Raw genomic sequence first — 20,329 nt, forward strand, 5'->3', positions numbered from 1 at the left:
CGGCTGATGAACTGGACTCGATGGCACCGGCTTCGGTAGGCCAAGGCTATGGTGCAGGATGAGGACGGTGCGTTGTGTAACTTATAAGCGGTGCCCTCAAACCATGGTGCAAGCAGCAGCGCGAGCACCACATTCAAGCTCCATTGCCATGCTTCTTGGTGGTACTACTTTCTCCAACCGTTCTAGGAAGCACTTCACCACTGGTGTGGTGAAAAAACTTCTACTCAGAGTGCCTCTTGTTTAAGCTACAATGGTTGCCAAGTAGAATTTGATAGAGGCATAGTAGAGCTGATTGTCTAGTAAATGTGTATTTAATTACTGAGACCTCTTGCGTCCTGTTTTTTTCCCCCAGGCCCGTTACACCGTAATTGGAATCTTTTCCATTTGTTGCTGTAACATTTTCATGTTGTTGGTCGAGTTGGTTCCTTTAGAATCTCTATCTCCCTTCTTGGTAACTTGATGTGCCCAAATTCTAAGTCCTCATGAGCCATGCTGCTAGGTTGAGGGTGTTTGGTTCCGGGTGCCACACTTGGTCTTCCTGTATCATTAAGATGTCTTGGTGTGCAGCGACTGGGATGTATTGCCCTTGGGATATTTCTAAAATGCCTGAAAACCATCTCTGCCAAACCCATTGAGGTGCTGCGAGCCCACAGTAGCATTAGGTGTACAGTCCCTGGCACTCCCAGTGCACTCTACTAGGGACTTACCAGTAAGTCCAATATGCCAATCATGGAAACACCAATCCATAACATAATTTATAACTGGAGCACTTGCACTTTAACACTGAACAGTGGTGAGAATGTGTTCAGAGACACTAAACCAGCAAAAACTGACTACAAACTAGGAGGTCAGAAAACAAAAAGACAGGGGAAACACGCCAAACGATGTCAGGTCTAACAACTACTGAGTGGACATTCAGATCAACAGAGAGACAGAAGTGGGATAAAGAGTACTCAATATTTGTTTGCTAATACACACTCCAAGGAACCCATACCCACATAAAAGAAAACTGCTCTGCAATCAGTGCACAGCATGAGAATCCAGAAAATATTCATGCTGCAAAACAAAATTGTTACTTACTGGTAGGAGTAGTTTTGCAGCTTGAAGAATTTTCTGGATTCACATGCCGCCCACCACCTCCACCAGTAGAGGTATATTTACAAACTCAAGACAGCAATGCCACCCGGAAGAAGAAAAATGAATCTAGGAGCAGGCTTCTGATGTCACACAGTAAGGGGTTTAAACCCAAATGGTCGATGACTCCGACAAACAAAAAGCTAGAGACAGAGACTTCAAGGAGTCTTTACCGGACCCAACTACTAGACAGCGGAATAATGCACGGCACGTGAATCCAGAAAATTCTTCAAGTTGCAAAAAGTGCTACTGGTAAGTAACCATTTTCTTATATGCTTTACTTGCAAAGTCATACTTTGCTTCTACTTCCACTAGACTTCACTTGGATGCTGTTCCTGTCTACCTACAGAACAGGGAACACACTTTACTCTTCAAAGTTCCACTCATAAAGGCCTTCGCGGGAGGGCTTGAACGAGTCATTCCACCCAGGCTGCCACCTGCCCCTGTGTAGAATCTCGGTACAAAAGGGGGTGGTGATGGACGGAGCATCTGAACCAATCAAACACTCACACCCAGTCAAAAGATCTGGGTTTGATCCATCACCGTTCTTTAGCCCACTCTCCCACCCCAGTTCAGACATGGCTATATGCAAATAAGTCTGACCCTGTGCCTCATGGGAACAGTCCAGCCCGAACTGCCAAGCCATGCCTTCCCTGGACCGGAAACAAGCTTCCGAGGACCGGTTTCTGGGATTCCAGCCATCTTCAGCCCGGCTTGCTTGAATCCAGTGGCAAAGTGAGCAAGGGACTCACGTCTGAGCATACCCTGCCACACTTATGGTGGCCAAAGCGGTACAAAAGGGGGTGGTGATGGACGGAGCATCTGAACCAATCAAACACTCACACCCAGTCAAAAGATCTGGGTTTGATCCATCACCGTTCTTTAGCCCACTCTGCCACCCCAGTTCAGACATGGCTATATGCAAATCAGTCTGACCCTGTGCCTCATGGGAACAGTCCAGCCCGAGCTGCCAAGCCATGCCTTCCCTGGACCGGAAACAAGTTTCCGAGGACCGGTTTCTGGCATTCCAGCCGTCTTCAGCCCGGCTTGCTTGAATCCAGTGGCAAAGTGAGCAAGGGAGTCATGTCTGAGCATACCCTGCCACATTTATGGTGGCCAAAGCGGTACAAAAGGGGGTGGTGATGGACGGAGCATCTGAACCAATCAAACACTCACACCCAGTCAAAAGATCTGGGTTTGATCCATCACCGTTCTTTAGCCCACTCTGCCACCCCAGTTCAGACATGCCTATATGCAAATCAGTCTGTGTAGAATCTCAGCATAGTTATCAGTAGACTTACGGGCCCTCCTTTTTTCGAACCACTTCACTCATGCCCTTTACTTTACCTTTCCTGGAAGGCAGCCTTCCTTGCTGTCATCGCCTCTTTCAGGCGTATGAGTGAACTTTAAACAGTAACCCTTCAAGAACCCCTCATCCAAGTTAACGCCGATATGGCAGTCCTTAGGAAACTCCAAATTTCTATCCAATTTGATCTTTTCTTTTCACCTCAATCAAACTATCGAACAACCAGTATTTTTCCCACATCCAGAGTCCGTGGCAGAGAGGGCTCTTCAATCAATGGATGTCAAAAGAGCCCTTTTGTGTTACATTAACAAGACAAAACACTTCTGTAAGACAGACCAATTCTTTGTCTCTTTTTCCAAAACACACAAAGGCTATGCTCGCTCTATAGTAGTAATAGCACAGTGGTTGGTCAAATGTTGCTAGACCTGCTCCGTTAAGGCCAAATGATCTTTGCCTATCCACCCCAGACCCCACTCTACCTCCAAAAAGGGATCCTCCGTAGCTTCTTTAGACAACACCCCTATAGCGGACCTCTGCAAAAGAAATACCTGGTCTACTCCACACACTTTCATCAAGCATTACTGTGTGAAGGTCTTAGCAGGCCAACACGCTTATGTAGGCCAGGCTGTACACCATACACTCCTTCAGTCTTCTGCAACATCCTCTGACTAGTCACAGCTTAGGGTGAAGACTGCTTTACAGTCTGTGCACAGCATTTGTATTAACAGCTAAACATGCGATGAACATAACATTTTGTTTACCCAGGAAACATTTGTTCGCTACACAAATTGCTGTAGTTTCACATGCGCCCACTCCCTGTAAAACTTTGGTTGTTGGAGAGGCCCTTCCTTCTATATTTGTGTGCATGGTCATCATCTTCTGTATTTCTATGCTACATCCTATCCTGTCCCTCTGCGTGGAGAAGCAATCTAACAATGGATCCGATGTCCCTGTACATCTTCAGTATGCAGTTACTGAACCTCGTGACTTGAAGAAAAACAAGTTAAACACATCCGAGCCCAACACTAGATGGAAGGAGTATGCACAACATGTGAATCTACAGCACTACATGCCACGTATAGTTGCTTCCAGGGTAAGTAACATTTTCCTTTCTCACCACTTTTGGTAGTCCTTCTTACCCATTTCATCCTGGCCCTTAAAGGAACATTTTCTATAATTTCCAATAGTAGAAGGACTGCTGGTATGCCTAGCGCTCTGTCCTTGGACTAGCACCTCAAAATCGTGTAGTGCAAATATCAAGCACAGCTAATGCATATTTATTATTTGCCTTGTAAAGCCGGGCATCACAGGTGAGTATGTCAGGCAGTGCGAGTGTAGCTCAAGTACCAATTAAATTCGGAATCAGTGGACCTAGTTATAGTAACTTAATTGAGTTACTTGACCTGTGGTTCTTGAGGCATTATTCATATATTATAACTTTTATCAACTCTTCTGGATATGGTTTTAGATGTTGCACCTCACGAGGCCCAAATATTTTTAGTGTAAATAGGATGTTATGGTCTTACATGCTCATTAGGCAACAATCTCAATTGTTGATGGGTCTAGCATCATTGAGAGCAGTACATTTTTGACATTGGATGTACGAGTGCTGATAATAGTAGATTCAAAAAATCTTATGTTCGAAGGGATGACCGACGAGTATTTTCTTTTCCAGTCATAGGTCTGGATGATATGATGGATGAAGGGTGTGTAAAAGAAAGTACTCCTGATACCATCGATGAAGATGATGCGATCCTATCATGCAGCAACGAAAGGCACAGATTGGATAAGTCTGCAGTCAAATGTTCACGAAAATCACCTCGCTTGATAGCACAGGGTAAGCTTGCATATAAAGCAAAACTACATCAAATAAACCACACTGCAGAGCAGTATGAGTGACTCATACCTTGAAGCTCTACCTGACTAACCGGATATTCAGTAGCAGAAAACCTGAATGCATATAATGTAACTTAATGAAAGCACTCAAGTCAACAAAATCAAAAGACAATCCAGTGCATCACTTGATGTAAAGTTGCATGATATAATGGAAGTAATATATCAACATGCTAAATATAAGGTGTTTAGCGCAGTTTATTTCACTGATGAAACACAAATACCACCATATATGAAAATTAAATGCACCGACAACAAACCCTCATGCTAATAGCAAAGACTCTGGAGATTGCAGCAGCCAAATGATTGCTGTACAGCAACACAGAACATAAAAGGTCTCACCAATTGCACTTATAACCACTAATGCTTTGTATGCATACAACAAATACAAAACGAAAGACTACACTTGCCACAAGTGTAAAAACCCAATACAATCATATGGGCACTCAAAATAGACTATGATATTCAAAATGCATACACTACCTCACAAATCTTATGCCTAACAACAAACCCACATTAACGGAAGGCAATAGAAACACCAGAACTGAAATACACACAGAAACCGAGATCATACAAATATCAGTGTGTGGCTTTTGGTAAGCTCTTAAAACAATTAAAATTCCTTCTCCCCTATTTCTCGGTAATGTCCTATTTCTCCACTCCCATCGCTGAACTTCACCTCTCTACTGCTTTACATTGCCAAATCCCAGTTTAGCAAAACACACCAACAAAGCACCTAAACTTGTATGGTTGGCTAAATAATGCTTTTTAACAGCGCTAATAGAAAAGAGTCACCCAGAGCATGTACAAAACTCTCTAGGAACACGTTTCTCTAAGGTCCTGAGTGTCTTAAAAAATGTTAGACTAATTGCAGTGTGAGGCTGTTAACTGTGTGTTTACGTGCCTACGGGGAAGAAAGAGAACGTATACTTTTGCTGAGGTTTGTCTTGTTGCTCAAGCCAAGGTACCAAAGTTGAGCCAAGGTTGCTACCATCACTGAAACCTTTAACCTATTTGGACTGGACTGTGGGTCATTATCCAACATGTCTGTTTCTCATGAGTGCATATAGAAAAAAGGCTGTTTCCACTGTCACCAGCAAATGTGGAATACATGATTTGTTTGTAACTTGTGATGTCTTGTTTGTCTGTACGTACAACATTATTTGAGGATGCATGTGGTGTCACGTTCACCCAGGTCTAATCAACAGACTTGTAGAAGGTATATAATTTGCAGTTCAATTATGATGTTGTTGATCTAATTTGTGATGTAATTTCTAAGGGCATGGAGTGCTTTAGAGGGGTTTATGGTTGTATAGATCACAGTAACTGGCCCATTTCTGTTCTTTAGGTTGATGATCACAACTGTGATTCCCATCCAACTGAAGGGGAATATATATTGCTTTTGTTACTAGCTCATGTTATCTTGTGCTCAGAGTAAATAACCATAACACCCCTTTAGCTGATTTTCAGTGGTTCTTTTTGATTTTGTTATAATATGTCATTGCCCTTGCCTAAAGTATCTATAGGGTGCTGGCAGTGTAATTTCATCCCATTGTAGCCTAGTCCATATGTCCACAAAGAAGCGTGGCACATCCTTTGGCCAAGCCTATTTGGATTTGTTCGGTTCCAACCTGTCCCTCATATGCTCCCTTATTAGTGATCAGAAGAACATGTGGTCTGTGCTTCAATTGCATGGTTAGCTGCTTTGATGTATGTTTTATTTATTTATAATCGGGTTTATGCAGTGTGGACAGGACCCGTAGTTTGACAGAGAAATTCACAAAAGATGAGTTTCTTACAAAAGTTAATAGCCAATATTATAATAAATATCTTTAAATAATGGTAAGTTAAAGGTCGTAAGATATTACATATAATGAAGGTAAATTGATCCGATGAAATGTGAGCTAGACAAATATCAACATAATACGTATAGTAGAATTCCATATAAACTTCAACCTCAAGGGGTATGTCAGAAAGTTCAAAGTCACATTAACCTTCTCCGTAAATAGCAGCAAAGAGATAGTGCTCTTTGACGTTTTGAAGTAGGATTGAAATAACATTTTTTTTAGCTCTGACTTCGAAAGATCTTAGGACGATATTGTTCTAATGGCACCCTTTGGTACACTTACTTGAATCTTGGTGTTTCCAGAAAAATAGTATCCTTGCTCTGATGGGTTTGGGTCCTTGGTTAGTTAACGTACAAAGTAAGATAACTAAGCAGTACTTTGAAACACAGCTATATATGTGATAAAGTCAAGTTTTTAAATGCTCCTGACTTCTATAGGGATCCATTTAGAAGAAACCAAGAGTCCCGTAGAATTTCAGAAATTTCTTGTTTCCTTAGGCAGTCTAGTAGCTGCATTAGTGTTGCCTAAGAGGGGGTTATGTGTGTGAGAAAGTGCCATCTTTCTTGCATGGTATGCCCCCACTTTTTGCTGAATTGCTGATGTACTTTGAATAAGTGTGCCCTGGGTTCCTGCCAATCAGGTGCCCAGGGCCTGTGTTCCTTCCCTAAAACTGTGTTGAAACCTAAACCCAATTGGCATCTCTGGCCACATGTCAGCCCCTTGGTAAATGGTACCCTAGGTACCCAGGGACCTGTGACCAGAGAATGCCCCTAAGGGCTGCAGCACTTATTGTGCCACTCTTAGAGGCCCTGTACTCTGACACACACACACACTGCCTTTGTAGGCTGAGTATCTGGGTGCAGAACAAGACAGAGTCGACATGTCACACATCCCTGTGTGCCATGTTCACAACACACTGCCCTGGCATACCTCAGTCACCCCTCTAGCTGGGTGCCCTATGCTAGTGGTGTGGGTACAGGTGCATTAGCCCTGTACCCCTGCAGTACCCAGGTCCATTCTTGGGCACTGTAAGTGCAGTGCTGCCATTAAGAGTATATGGTGCTGGGGGGCCGTGGCTAACCCCCGACGATGGCGGTCGTGGCTCGGTAGAGCTCCGGATGCTCCAGGGGAATCTGCATTTATACGCCACGGCCGTATTTGATGGGGCCTTGCTGGTGTGGATGCCCTTAGTCCACAGTAGTGGTGTTGGAGGCTCGAAAGTTGCTGCGGAGTGACCGGGAGACTGGCTCGACCTTTGGCCTATCTGTCCCGTGACGCCGGAAGGAGCCGGGATCTGACTTGCAGAGTGCGCCGGCGGGCGGTGCTGCTGGACCGGGCCTCTCTGTAACCCGAGGAGCGGCGGGTCCTTTTCATGGATCCCTGCTCCAATTATCGACCCCTTTGAGAAGCACGGAGTGGTCGCCGAGGACCCGGGTGATTTACTGGGCAGCGGCGGGCTCCACGGAGAAGAAACGACCTGCTGGTGAGCGGCCGGGGGGCGAAGCAGGAGAGGCGGAGAGGTGCTGGGGGAGCGCGCTGGGGTCAGACGCGGCTATATGTGTGAACCCCCATGGTTTGAGTGGTGCGGAGACTGCCGGAGCCTCGCCTGGGGCAATTTGTGACTCTTTTTGCCCTTAGAGGCCTGAAACAGCCACCGGCCCTTTAGCGGTGACGGGCTGGTGGTGGAGTGTGAAGTACGGAGGGCGAGGCTGCCTGGCTGTCTAGCGCTGCGGGGGCTGCTCGGGACCTGGCTGTGATTTGGGGGCCCGAGCTGGCTGATTGGGCCCCATCCGTCCCCGTTCCCAAACCCCCCCCGCCCCAGAGACCATAAACGCAACGCCGGAGGCCCCTTTCACGTGGTGCAGAGGACTGAGGGACACTTACTGGGCCCTTGAGACCCGACTGGTGAACACTGTACAGGCACAAGTGAGACGGAGAGAGACCTGTGAGGAGAGAGGGGCGAGCGGATGGCGATTCGGTTGGCTCCATGAGCCACTGTACCTTGATACTCTGCTGAGGGAGTTGCAATACACTGGCGCTACGCCCCGCTGCCTAGCTGGGGCCCTGACCACTCTAGAGAAGGGGCTCCCTCCCACTGGCGCATACCGAAGTGTACAGTTGCGCAGTACTAATCCTAGGAGCGGGATGTTACCCCTACAGGACCAACTGTGAGAACGCCCCGCCGAGCAGCCAGGTGGTGACGTTGGGCAATGGGGAGGAACCGTGCTAAAGCAGCAGAGGGACAACAGAGCACCGACCCCCCCCCTTCCATCATGCCGGACCAGGCTAGCAGACCCCCCTCGCCGAGGGCAACCCTGACTGACCACACGGGGGGGGCACGCCAGATAGACTGGATCTCATCCTGCAGGAGATACGGGACTCAAGGGTCGCAATGGAGCTGCAGATGGGAACGCTCACTACGGGACTGACACTGCTGAAGGCGGACCATGCCAAACTGGCTGATACAGTGAAAGACCACGGCCCATCCCTTGCAGACCTCGTCCCTACAGTGGCGGACCACTCCTCCTCCCTACAGCGGCTCCAGCAGCAGGTCACCTTGCTCATTGACCGAGTGGAGGATGCGGAGGGCAGAAACCGACACAACAACATCCGCGTTATAGGTCTGCCGGAACGCTGCAAGGGGAGTGGGGCGGCTGACTTCATGGAAACATGGTTCTGGGAACATGTGGCTCAAGAGGGATTCTCCCCCTACTTCTGTGTTGAAAGGGCTCACAGAATACCGACGGGACAACCCAGACCTGGAGAGCCGCCCCGACCTCTAATCGTAAAAATACTTAATTATAGGGACCGCGACATGCTTTTACAGAAGGCTAGAGAAAAAACGCTCATCCAGTACGAAAATCGCCGTGTCACTATGTCAGTATAGTACAGACATATATATATGTCCGGACTATACTGCGATGGTGCAAAGACAGAGGTCTTCCGATCAGGCGGTGAAGAAAAAGCTACAGACTGCACAACTCAAGTATGTATGTATGTATGTATATGTATGTATAGGCATTTATATAGCGCACTACTTACCCGTAGGGTCCCAAGGCGCTTCGACCGCTGCGAAACCCTTCCTGGCTTCCCTGAGAGATGGTCCCTTAATGGGTATCTCCAGGGTGAGACCAGGCATCCCCGGCGGTCTGGTGGGGCCGTTAGTGAAGATGAGGCAAGCTAATGCCCAGAGTTGCCGAGTGTGATCGCTGATCAGAGTGGGCACCGAGGCGAGAGAATTATCGAGTCCGCTGACCCTGGTCCAGAAACCTGCCGCGCCGGGAATCGAACCCTGGTCCCGGGCCGTCCTCTGCTCTCGGGTCTGCCGCCTATCGAGTCCGCTGACCCTGGTCCAGAAACCTGCCGCGCCGGGAATCGAACCCTGGTCCCGGGCCGTCCTCTGCTCTCGGGTCTGCCGCCTCTAACCAGTGAGCCACACTACTTCACTGCACCCTCCTATATCCCGCCCGACTGAAAGTGACGCATGACAAGAAGACTCACTTCTTCGAAAGTCCGGCGGACGTGGAAGAATGGATGGGAGGTCATGTGCATCGGTTCTAGCCAAGCTAGCCGCCCGGAGGGCTCCTCGCAGGATTCGGAAGCGCTCCCGAAGCGGACCTCTAGAAGAACACAGGGCACTAACCGAGTGAAAGGCGGAGCGGGACCCTCACGAGAACAGCAGCGGAAGGACCAGGAAGGGGCACTGGCGGTGTCTGGCTCCTTCCACGAAGACTCGAACAAGATTGCCATGGATTCAGAGGATAGTACGGTAGATTCAGACTCTGACCATAGTGTCGTACTCTTCCCCACCATCACACCGAGAGCGGCAGATGACCCGATTAATGAATAAGGAGAGCAGCTGGGGCACCAGCACTTGGGACTCCTACTACTGACTTTGCTGTACGGCGAACATGCACCTAGCAACAGAAAGACTATTGTATCCTCTTAAAGAGGTAGCTCACTGTATGAACTGGTATACTAGTAGGGACAGCTATTGTTATGAGAGATACTAGCCGTAAGTTCTAACACTGTATTCACAGTATTGTGTGCCACCTGGAGATCAAGATGCTTGATGGGAGAGGTGTGGCGCCGCGGCTAGGGCGACTGACGCTGGAATCTGGGGATCAGGGTTCGATCCCCGGCTCCGGCGGCAGGTTAGCCCAGCACCATGTGACTCTGGGCAATAGCTTGCTTAATCTTCCCGACGGCCCCCAGCGCCTAGAGACCCTTACGGGTGATTGTGCACTTTACAAATGTGGATTATTATTATTATTATTATTATTATTGATGGGGTACCATTTGTACAGCATTGTTGGGCCCAGCGCAGTTTAGGCGTTGTGCCAAATTTCGTTCAAGATGTTGGCGAAAAGGGACTCCTGGTCAGTACTGCCTTGATAGTGTCACGCGGAGTTGAGCTCCGCTCCTGCATGGGACAAGACGGGGACAGAGATGCTGTGATTCTGCCCTGTACACGGTACCCTTAGGGAAGACGCTCATATAGTGACTGCCTGTTATCATCGTCATCGTTGCAGTACGACTGACCAGGAGGGGGTTAGGGTGGGATGGGAGAGGCGGGGGGGGGAATAGTTTAGGGTTTTCTTTTGTCACTAGTTGAACTTAAAATATGCACTACTTTGAATTATGGATGTGACCCTGCATGTGCATTTATGGTTCGGGAAAAGGGATCAGACTATAAATACCCTTTGTAAGCCTCTATTATAATGCAAGATATGAAAAATCACATTGCTATGTACAAATGCGTTGGGATGGATAAGGTGGGAGAAAAACAAAAGACTGTATTTAAATGCCTATACTTTTGGAAGTACATGATGCACAAGCGGTCATCAATAAAGTGTTGAAAAAAATAATAGTATTTGGTGCTCAGAGGTCGTCATCACGAACTCCACAGCACCATGATGGCTACACTGAAAACAGAGAAGTTTGGTATCAAACTCCTCAGCACATTAAACCCACACTAATGCCATTGTGGGATTTAATGTCAAATGCACGACAGAGGGCAACTTACAGTTGCCCCCTGAAACTAACCCACAACCAGTGTCCTGACTGAGAGGCTGCTTTGGCTGCCACCCTGTAGACATGTTGCTGGACCCCTGGGTAGAGAGCCATCCGCTCTTGTTGGCCTGTAACAATGCACATTCTGGGGCTAGGTGCTAGGCCTCCTCTTCCAGGATGGGCAGGGGAAGCTTCAAAGCCATGCCGCCTTTGGGAGCTTCTCCAGGCCATTTGCTGTACTACGCAACTGGCCCCCACCGGTTCTGACCCCAACTCTGGCGGGAAGACAGGCGGGAAAACCTAAGTGAGGAAAGGTGGTGTGCCAGCCTCTGCCAATCCCACCCCTCAGGTGGGGGAGGCAAGGTGAAGCACAACTCCGGGCTCTTGTCATCTTGAGGGTGGGGAGCCCTACCCAATCAGAGACATGCTCCTGCCCCCTCCCACTGGAGAGTAGCAGGATATGGTGTGTACTCACCCAAGGGGAGGGACCCATTGGTCCCTGACCTTCCCCTACCTGTAATGCCACTAAATTTTGTATTTAGGGGCACCCTGAACCTTCCTTCCTCAGATCCCGATTCCGAAACTACAAAGAAGAACAAGAAGATAGAAGACCTGCCGTGCAGCTGCTAACAAGAGGACAACACCAACTGACTTGGCCCCAGCCCTACCCGGCCTATCGACCCTCGAACCTGCTCCTGATAAAACCCAGTGTCTCCTGTGGTCAGCAACCTCGAAAACCCCGGAAGACCGGACTGCCTTGCTCATCCAAAGACTGGGACTCCCACAAGCAGTGGTTCTGCTCAAAGATCTAAAACCCCGGATGCCAGCCAGGAACCGTGAATCCAGCACACTCTGCACCCGCCGAGCCCGGCCTGAGTGGACAAAGACCACGAGGACGTTCCCCTGGAGACTGTGACCAAGAATCCAGCACTCAAGGACCCTCCTCGATGCTCCTGACGACGCCTGCAGCCTCACAACCAGGGACCCCTCCAACCGTGACCAACAGAGGGTAAGATTTCCTGACGCCAAAAGACACCCCTGCACCCGGTGCCCCTGTGCCCAACTCCTGGGTGTCTACCTAACCTACAGCTTCCCATCTTACCTCTTGAAGTGGTGGTCACACCTGAAGAATCTCCGTCCCCGAGCTTGCAGCCTTTGTTCGTCTTGCAGCTTTCCCATTGAAATACATTGGGCGCCCAATGGCCCAAAAGCACCCTGCTCCCACCTGCCCGAGTGCCACTGGAAGTGCAGCATCTGTTCTATTCTACTTCCCCCCTTGCCCTGTGTGAGTGACCAGAAGCCCAGCTCCCACAGACGCATGGCCTGTCTGCTAGCAGCCACCTACCTGCCATATGCTAACACTGGGCCTACTCTCTCTGCACCCGGCTGCCCCAGTGCCGCTGAGGGTGTAACTACTGTACCTACCTGAACCTGGGAGACCACTGAGTCTATCCCCAGAACCTTAACTCTGCCAGCCACCTGAAAGCCGATAATTTAAATTTTTTCCATAGGGTAACACAGACTGGTTTTCACTTGGAAATTCTTCTAAGTGTCGAGTTTTGAAACTTTGAAATATTCACTAAAAATCATCCGATCAACGAAAACGAAATTACTCACCTGTTACCAGGAGACAGTGCTGGATCTTGTTGCCCAGCACTGACCCTAAAAATTAATTACAACTGTGATTTTCCGATAACTTGATTTTCCTCCATAGGATAACCTCGCCTGTTTTTTGCCAGAATTTCTTCTAAGTGTCGATTTTTGAAACATGCAAATATTCCTTAAAAATCGCCTGTTTAACTAAAACTATTTCTTACAACTGTTTACAGGATATGCACCAGGGCTGAATCCAGGATCCAGCCCTGAGTAAGAAAAACATACCTAAAGTAAATGATATTGCATTTTACTTAAAACTCCCATTGAGCTCAATGTTATCATTGTGTTAAGCTTATGTTGCACATTGCAACAACTGTATCTATTGCATTGAAAAGTCTATTGCTATTTGAAAAGTATTCAACTGTAGCATCCCATTCTGAGAAAGTATTTTCATACCTACTTGTGGTTCTAGAATAAAACAACAATATATTTTTATATACAAAGCAATTGGCCTAGAGTTCAGTTCTTGAGTGTGTGAGACCATTTGCTGACTGAGTGTGTACAACAAATGCTTTACACTGACCTCTGATACTGCTTTACTGCTCGACCAAGCTACCACTTTAATGAGAAAGGTTATACCTAAGTTTAACCTCTGCCAAACCTCTGGGGACTGTGGACTCTGTGCACACTGTACCTTACTTTGGTGCAGTATATACAGAGCCACTTTCTTACAATGTGCAGTTTGGGATACCTTTAATTAGTCATGTGCCATAGTCCAGTTTGCACAGTATGCGGACTGGATTACTTTCTTAAAATCCGAATTCGGGAAACAAGGTTTGATTGAGTTGAGATTTAGCCTCCATCATGGCAAAGAGTAAACGGATCTATGAGAGCTATCCCATAAAGACGCACCGAGATTTCCCTGCAGAGCCAAGGTTTTATGCACATTTCTCATAAAGACGATTATCCACTTTGTCATGAGTTCTGTTCCCATTATAGTTCATATTTACTAACTCTTATTGTTTACAGTGATTTTCCAGAGTGTGTTTAATATTAAAATACTTTTATTTCCTTAAACCAAAGTACTGGCTGGACAGTGATTTATTAAATGCCATTTGCTGTTTTTTTGGGTTTGCCTTGAACTGCTCAATTCCAGAACCCTGTGTGTCACGTGCTAAAGGGTTGTGTTATTGTTACGTTTTTATTGGTCCAGTAGAAGGGCGACGCCATAGTACAGCAGTGGTAAATATCCTTTAATCAAATTATCTGAGCTTAGTAACCCCTGACAGCCCCAGGACTCCATTGTACATAGGCAAGAACCGGGTTTTAGTAATCAGGAAGTATGGCGCTCCAGCAATATTTGCGTAAAGGATCTAACAGGACTAATTGTTATTAGGAATGGTGCTAGCAGGAAGGGGAAACCCTCACAAACCCCTTAATCTGTATAGTAAAACCATACAATCATGAAAAACGAAATTCCTGCGCACACATTTATATTACAAATACAATGATTAAATTCTCAGAAATAGGACCAATCCAATAGTAGGTTCTTTGTTCCGATCTGGATTCTTTAATTGCATACCAAAGATAAGAAATACAAAAAAGCCAGCCGACACGTGTTTCGTTGTGGGAAACCGTAATCCACAACTCTTCAGGGCTGGGAACCAGAGAAAGAAATAAAATACATTCTCAGAAAGAACCATTCCATATTTTTCGACAGTTATTAATCAAACAAATACTTGAAGTTCATTTCATTCCCACATTTCTGTGCACCATAATTATAAAATATAAAAAACAACCAACACTCGTGGAGCCCCACAAGAACAACATTCTCCATAATATAACATGCACCGAGTAGCTTAATAAAGGTGTTGACAACTTATAATTCTTATTGTGTCTACACAATTCAAGTAAAAATTGTCTTAATGTTATTTAAACTCATTGTGATCCAAAAAATACAATTGATCCGAATCCCTTAGTATAAACGAATTCAAGATATTCAATCAATACCTAAATGGCTTGTTCCAATTGTAGAAATGCTGCAAGGATAAAACAAGTAGGAAAATACAAGAAAAGAGGAAGAGAAGAAAAAGAGGACTGTTTTAATGGCTCATGTATGAAAGATAATAATGCATCTAAATAAGTGTAGTGAAATTATAGTACTACACTTACCCCACTCCCGGTGATATTTCCACCCGGTTGGGTGACACAAGTTTATTTTCTCTACTAATCGTCTCAATTAATAAGATACCCGAATGCCGGTTTCAGCTGCACAAGACGTCAATGTAGGGGAAAAGAAAGGCAATACAAGGGAAAATAATCAATATCAACCTCCCCAAGGTTATCATATACCACTAACGTGACCACATATTTAAAAAGAGCAAGACACCACTACTCCAGAAGCATCATCCATCAAATATGTATTCATATTCTACAGGTTAGTGGTTTTCATCCCAAAGCTTTATTCTTAAAAGTAGTCCCAAAGGTCCTAATATGTCGCTGTGTTTATAAAGAAAAGGTCTCACTCAGCCACCCAGTGAAATGACCACTATTTTTGATTGGCCAGGATCCCAAAAGGTCGCATCTCCCTCAATAAATAGGATCTCCAATCCAGGTACTCTTACCTATAAATCAACCGCAAGGTATGAAAACGCCAGTATGTGGTAAAATCGGATGTTCATAATAGGCCGAATATACCCTACATGGAAATGCAAGCAAGTATTACTAAACCAACGTCACCTGTGTTTATATGAACTATTATAGGAAAGAAGACAAATACATCCCAAGTGTCAACAGATCGCCCATGGTGAAATTACTCACGTCAATATTATCACAACATTCCTGATAATCACAAACCGGCGAATCCCGGTGTAGCACGGGTACGTGCTCACACGATCCCTGCATCGGGGAAGAAAAAAGAGTAGGGGAGAAGAATATTTATCTCCACGAACCCGTAACTTCTTCCCATTCATATAATTAAAACCACACGCACGTCCAAAATTCGCTCCGAGCAATATGCTCCCTGCAAAGTCCCCGTACCTGCTCTCGTAACACGTCCCCTCTTTCCGGCGTCTTAGTCAAATGGCGTGTAGCTAAGTGAAACCGGAAGTACTATTATATCCGGTTTCTCCTGAAAACAACTAGAACGTGAACGTCATGTCCACCCAGAATAAACATAAAAACAATCCCCAAAGTGCCTCGCATATAAGGTAAACCCGGATCTATCTCCCAACATTTATTAAAATCTGTCGCATGAACCATCAAAACAATCCAAGGAATTTGTTAAAAAACCCATTTAGTAAACCCAAAGGGGCCAATTCTATTTTTTATATTGTGTCCTTGATATCCATCAATCTTCACGATAATACTCTAATAAAAAAGATTTATTATACACCACTTTTTTCTCAAAGTCACCCAAGATCAAAAGAGTCCAGAAAAAAGTAAAGACCAGAAAAATTGCAAGTAGTAAACCATACTCTAGTATATCATTGAACTGATAAAGGAGTTCACAACATATACTCCGATATCACAATAAATCACCATACAATGTATTACTGACTTGGCTGCAAGTCACCACCTGCTAATGGTACATACTATGTTACAATACAGGAAATATATTACGATATCATATACATAACCATAATTATTAAAAACTTCGCTGCAAGTCACCACCTGTTAATAGTACATCCTGTATTATAATGCAGAAGATTAATTTCGTACTTATGTTGATTATGTTACATAATCACGTATAAGGCATCCCAATAGTCCCTCCTGCTATTGTTAACTTAAAGGTTCAATGTCAATAAATCCCATATGTTGACTAAGGACTGAAAACCATCAAACCACCTTTTTCTAAGTGAACAGATGTACAGTAGATTTACTTAGTAGTTCGTGATAGTATCCTCCAGTTAATCTTCCACAAGGGTGTGATCTAACCTAGTCACCCAAGAAATACTGCATCTCTGAATCACAACTCAACCCCCGTTCTACCGTATGCAATTTCATAATCCAAGTGGCCTCCCTTCTCCTAAGGAAGAGTTCTCTGTTGCCACCGCGAGGATTATGGGCGATGTGTTCAATTCCAAAAAAACATATTTCTTTGTGTTGGCCCTGTGCTGTACAAGACGCAGCATGGGTGGCCACTGGGTATCTAATATCTTGTTGTATCAGTGCCCTTATGTGTTCCCCTATTCTCTCCTTCAGGGGTCTGATCGTGCTCCCAACGTACTGCTTGCCACATTTACACTCAATTATGTAAATTACAAATTTAGTCACACAGTTAATGTTTGTTTTGATATCATACGTTCTGTTGTCAATTCCACTAAATCTCCTAGTGTTATGTTTAGCCCATTTACACATCCCACAAAATCCACATTTGTAAAAACCCGTATTTCGTGTGGTTAGCCAGTTGTCAGTCCTGATCAATCTAGGAACAGTGGGGCTCAGTCTGTTACGAAGAGTTCTACCCTTCCTGAATGTAATTAGTGGTTGTGAGGTAATGTGACTCGTAAGTGTGTTGTCTGATTGTAAAATATTCCAATGTTTTTTCAAACTTTTACGTAACACATGGCTCAATCCATTAAAGTCTGTAACCATGCGTATAGTCTGACTAGTGTTCGTTTGTATCAACTTAGGTTTCAAAGTATCTACCCTCTTGACTTTCATAATCCTGGTCTCAGCTCTTTTTAGTTGTCTAGTGGAGTAGCCCCTATCCAGGAATCTACCTCCCATGTCTTTAATACAGTTGACAAATTCTGCTTCTTCACTGCAATTACGCCTAGCCCTCATGAACTCACCATAGGGTATAGAGCCAATCTGATGTACCGGATGTGAGGATTCGGCATATAGTACCGAGTTACAAGCTGTGTCTTTACGAAACAAGCGACTCGTAAGCTTGTTATCTTCCACGTAAATTTCGATATCAAGGAAATTAATGTGCGTATAGCTAAATTCAATGGTGAACTTCATGCCAAATGTATTACTATTCATATATTCATAGAATAGTTCTAGTTCAGGTTGTGTACCTGCCCATAGTAATAGGCAGTCATCTATAAACCTGCCCCAAAAGATGATTTTTGTCAATCCATATATTACCACAATTGCCCCAAATCCAGTCTCTTTCCAATCCTCCCATGAATAAACAAGCAAATGACGGGGAAAATTTTGATCCCATTGCGACCCCTCTGTTTTGTTTGAACCACTTCCCATCAAAAAGAAAGTAGTTGTTGTCAAGAATAAGGTGCATCATTGTAATCAACATCTCATTATGTAACCTTTCAGAGGCTGGTCTAGAGCTAAGCATGCGTGTTAGAGTATGCACCCCCAATCCAGGTTCTATGTTGGTGTAAAGAGATACAGCATCACGAGTTGCTAACAATAACCCTGGTTGCCACTCTAGATCTGCAAGTATACTCAGTATGTGTTTGGAGTCTTGTATATAGCTCGGCAAGGTTCGTACTAGGGGACCCAGAAAAAGGTCCACATATTAAGATAATCTCTCTGTGGGGCCCCCTATACCTGATACTATAGGTCTCCCATGCGGGAATGTACCCTGTTTGTGCACTTTTGGTAGGGTGTATAGATAGGGGTAAGTGGGTCTGAAGACCTTTAAATATGCCAATTCGTCATCATCAAGTATGCCCTTGGAGTGCCACTCAACAAGGTGTTTGTTGATTAAAATAGTGAGGGGACCCATCGGGTTCTGTGCCAATTGTTCATAACAATTACAATCATTAAGTTGTGACATCACTTCTTTGTTATAATCAGATCTATTCATAAGGACGACATTCCCCCCTTTATCTGCCTCCCTTTTGAGAATCTCACTATCATTGCTAAGAGCTTGTAAAGCATGTCGTTCACCACTACTTAGATTGTCCTTGAAGAATTTATGTCTCCTCTTAGATGCCTGTTTAAAATCCCAATCATCCAAATCATGTAAAACCCTTCTATAAACTGTATCAATAGAGTTACCCCCCGGGAGGGTGGGTGTCCATCTGGACTTATTCTTAAGTCCACTATAAATCGACAAATCCATATCAATCTCAGGGTCTTCCAAAAGACGAGTCATCGTGTGAGGTGAGTCCTCTCTCTCCGTAATTGACAATAATAAGTTAGTGGCCTGCATATCTTGAATACTGGGTATACCAGACACATCACTCATAATTGCATTTGGGACTCTTCTATTTGATACAGGGTTACAAGTAAAGAATTTTTTCAATTTCAATCCTCTGATAAACTTGAATAAATCCACTTTCATTTTACACAAGTCACCCGGGTCTCTGGGATTGAAACTAAGTCCTTTGTTTAGCAGGGAGATCATATCTGAATCTAATTCCTTAGAGGAAAGATTAATAATCTGTAGGGAATCATCAGATCTCTCTATTTGTTCCTGTCCCCGCCTGACCTCAATTTCCTTTTGTAATCCTCTTTTTCCCCTTTGTCTGCCCCTTTGGCCTCTACGGGTTTTGCCTCTACCCCTGTGCGTGTCCCTTGCAATCTGTTCCCCTTTCGGACAGTGCGTACCTCCTGTAAAAAAGCAGATACTGAGGAGTTATTAGCATTGTCCGTCTCACTGTCGCTTGAGGTTATGGCGTTAATGGATAAGGAGCTAGAGGAGATAGAGATTGTGTCAGCTCTTACCGATTGCTCTTTGTTAGGGTTTTTAGGAATCAGAGAATCATATTTACGAGCATAAGTAAAAATTCTCCCGGTATTATAATCGATCTCATCACGTTTCAACTGCCTCAATTTTCTGTCCTTAATCTCCCTCTGATGTACTGCTAAGACATCCTTAAGAATGGCATAATTCTTCTCAGTTGGATCCTTAAGATCAAGGTCACTAATTTCTTTTTCCAAAATACCAATTTCAGTTTGAAGTTTATTCACCTTCCTCTCAGAGCTCTCAATCAGAATCATCATTAGGGTTTCAGAATTTACATTAAGTGACTCCTCCCATTTGTTTAAGAGGTCTGTATCTAGTTCGTCATAAGTAGGTAGGATCTGGGCACGTAATCCCCTTGGAATTCGTTTCAACCTTAAATATTGTTTGAGGGTTGCCCCATCCCACCACCTTGCATTTTCTGTCTTTTTAAGACGTTCCAATTTCAAAAATTTATCTCTGAGGCCCTCCTTACGTGCGGTGTTAGTGCTAGTGGTTGCATTGGTACTAATAGAACCTGTGGTCAGATTCCCAAAAAGTTCAAGTGCTTCTTTATCCCTATCCATTATGACCGGGAAATATTACATTTCTTTTGGTTTTAGAGTATTACGCAGCGGCTGCCCTTCCTGGGACACAATTGTACATAGGCAAGAACCGGGTTTTAGTAATCAGGAAGTATGGCGCTCCAGCAATATTTGCGTAAAGGATCTAACATGACTAATTTTTATTAGGAATGGTGCTAGCAGGAAGGGGAAACCCTCACAAACCCCTTAATCTGTATAGTAAAACCATACAATCATGAAAAACGAAATTCCTGCGCACACATTTATATTACAAATACAATGATTACATTCTCAGAAATAGGACAAATCCAATAGTAGG

At 44.9% G+C, this 20,329-nt stretch overlaps 1 protein-coding gene across 2 annotated transcripts in view; it reads left to right on the forward strand.

The window, feature by feature from the left end:
• The window catches only part of PHF3 (PHD finger protein 3), a 716,139-nt gene that overhangs the window by 134,917 nt on the left and 560,893 nt on the right, over positions 1 to 20,329 (forward strand). For both annotated transcript variants that reach the window (XM_078648001.1, XM_078648002.1), the window contains exon 3: positions 4,116 to 4,277. In XM_078648001.1, coding sequence (XP_078504127.1) covers positions 4,116 to 4,277 — 162 coding nt within the window. The remainder of the gene's footprint in view (positions 1 to 4,115; positions 4,278 to 20,329) is intronic.

This window comes from Lissotriton helveticus, chromosome 6 (genome assembly GCF_964261635.1).
Source record: "Lissotriton helveticus chromosome 6, aLisHel1.1, whole genome shotgun sequence".
NCBI classification, from domain to species: domain Eukaryota; kingdom Metazoa; phylum Chordata; class Amphibia; order Caudata; family Salamandridae; genus Lissotriton; species Lissotriton helveticus.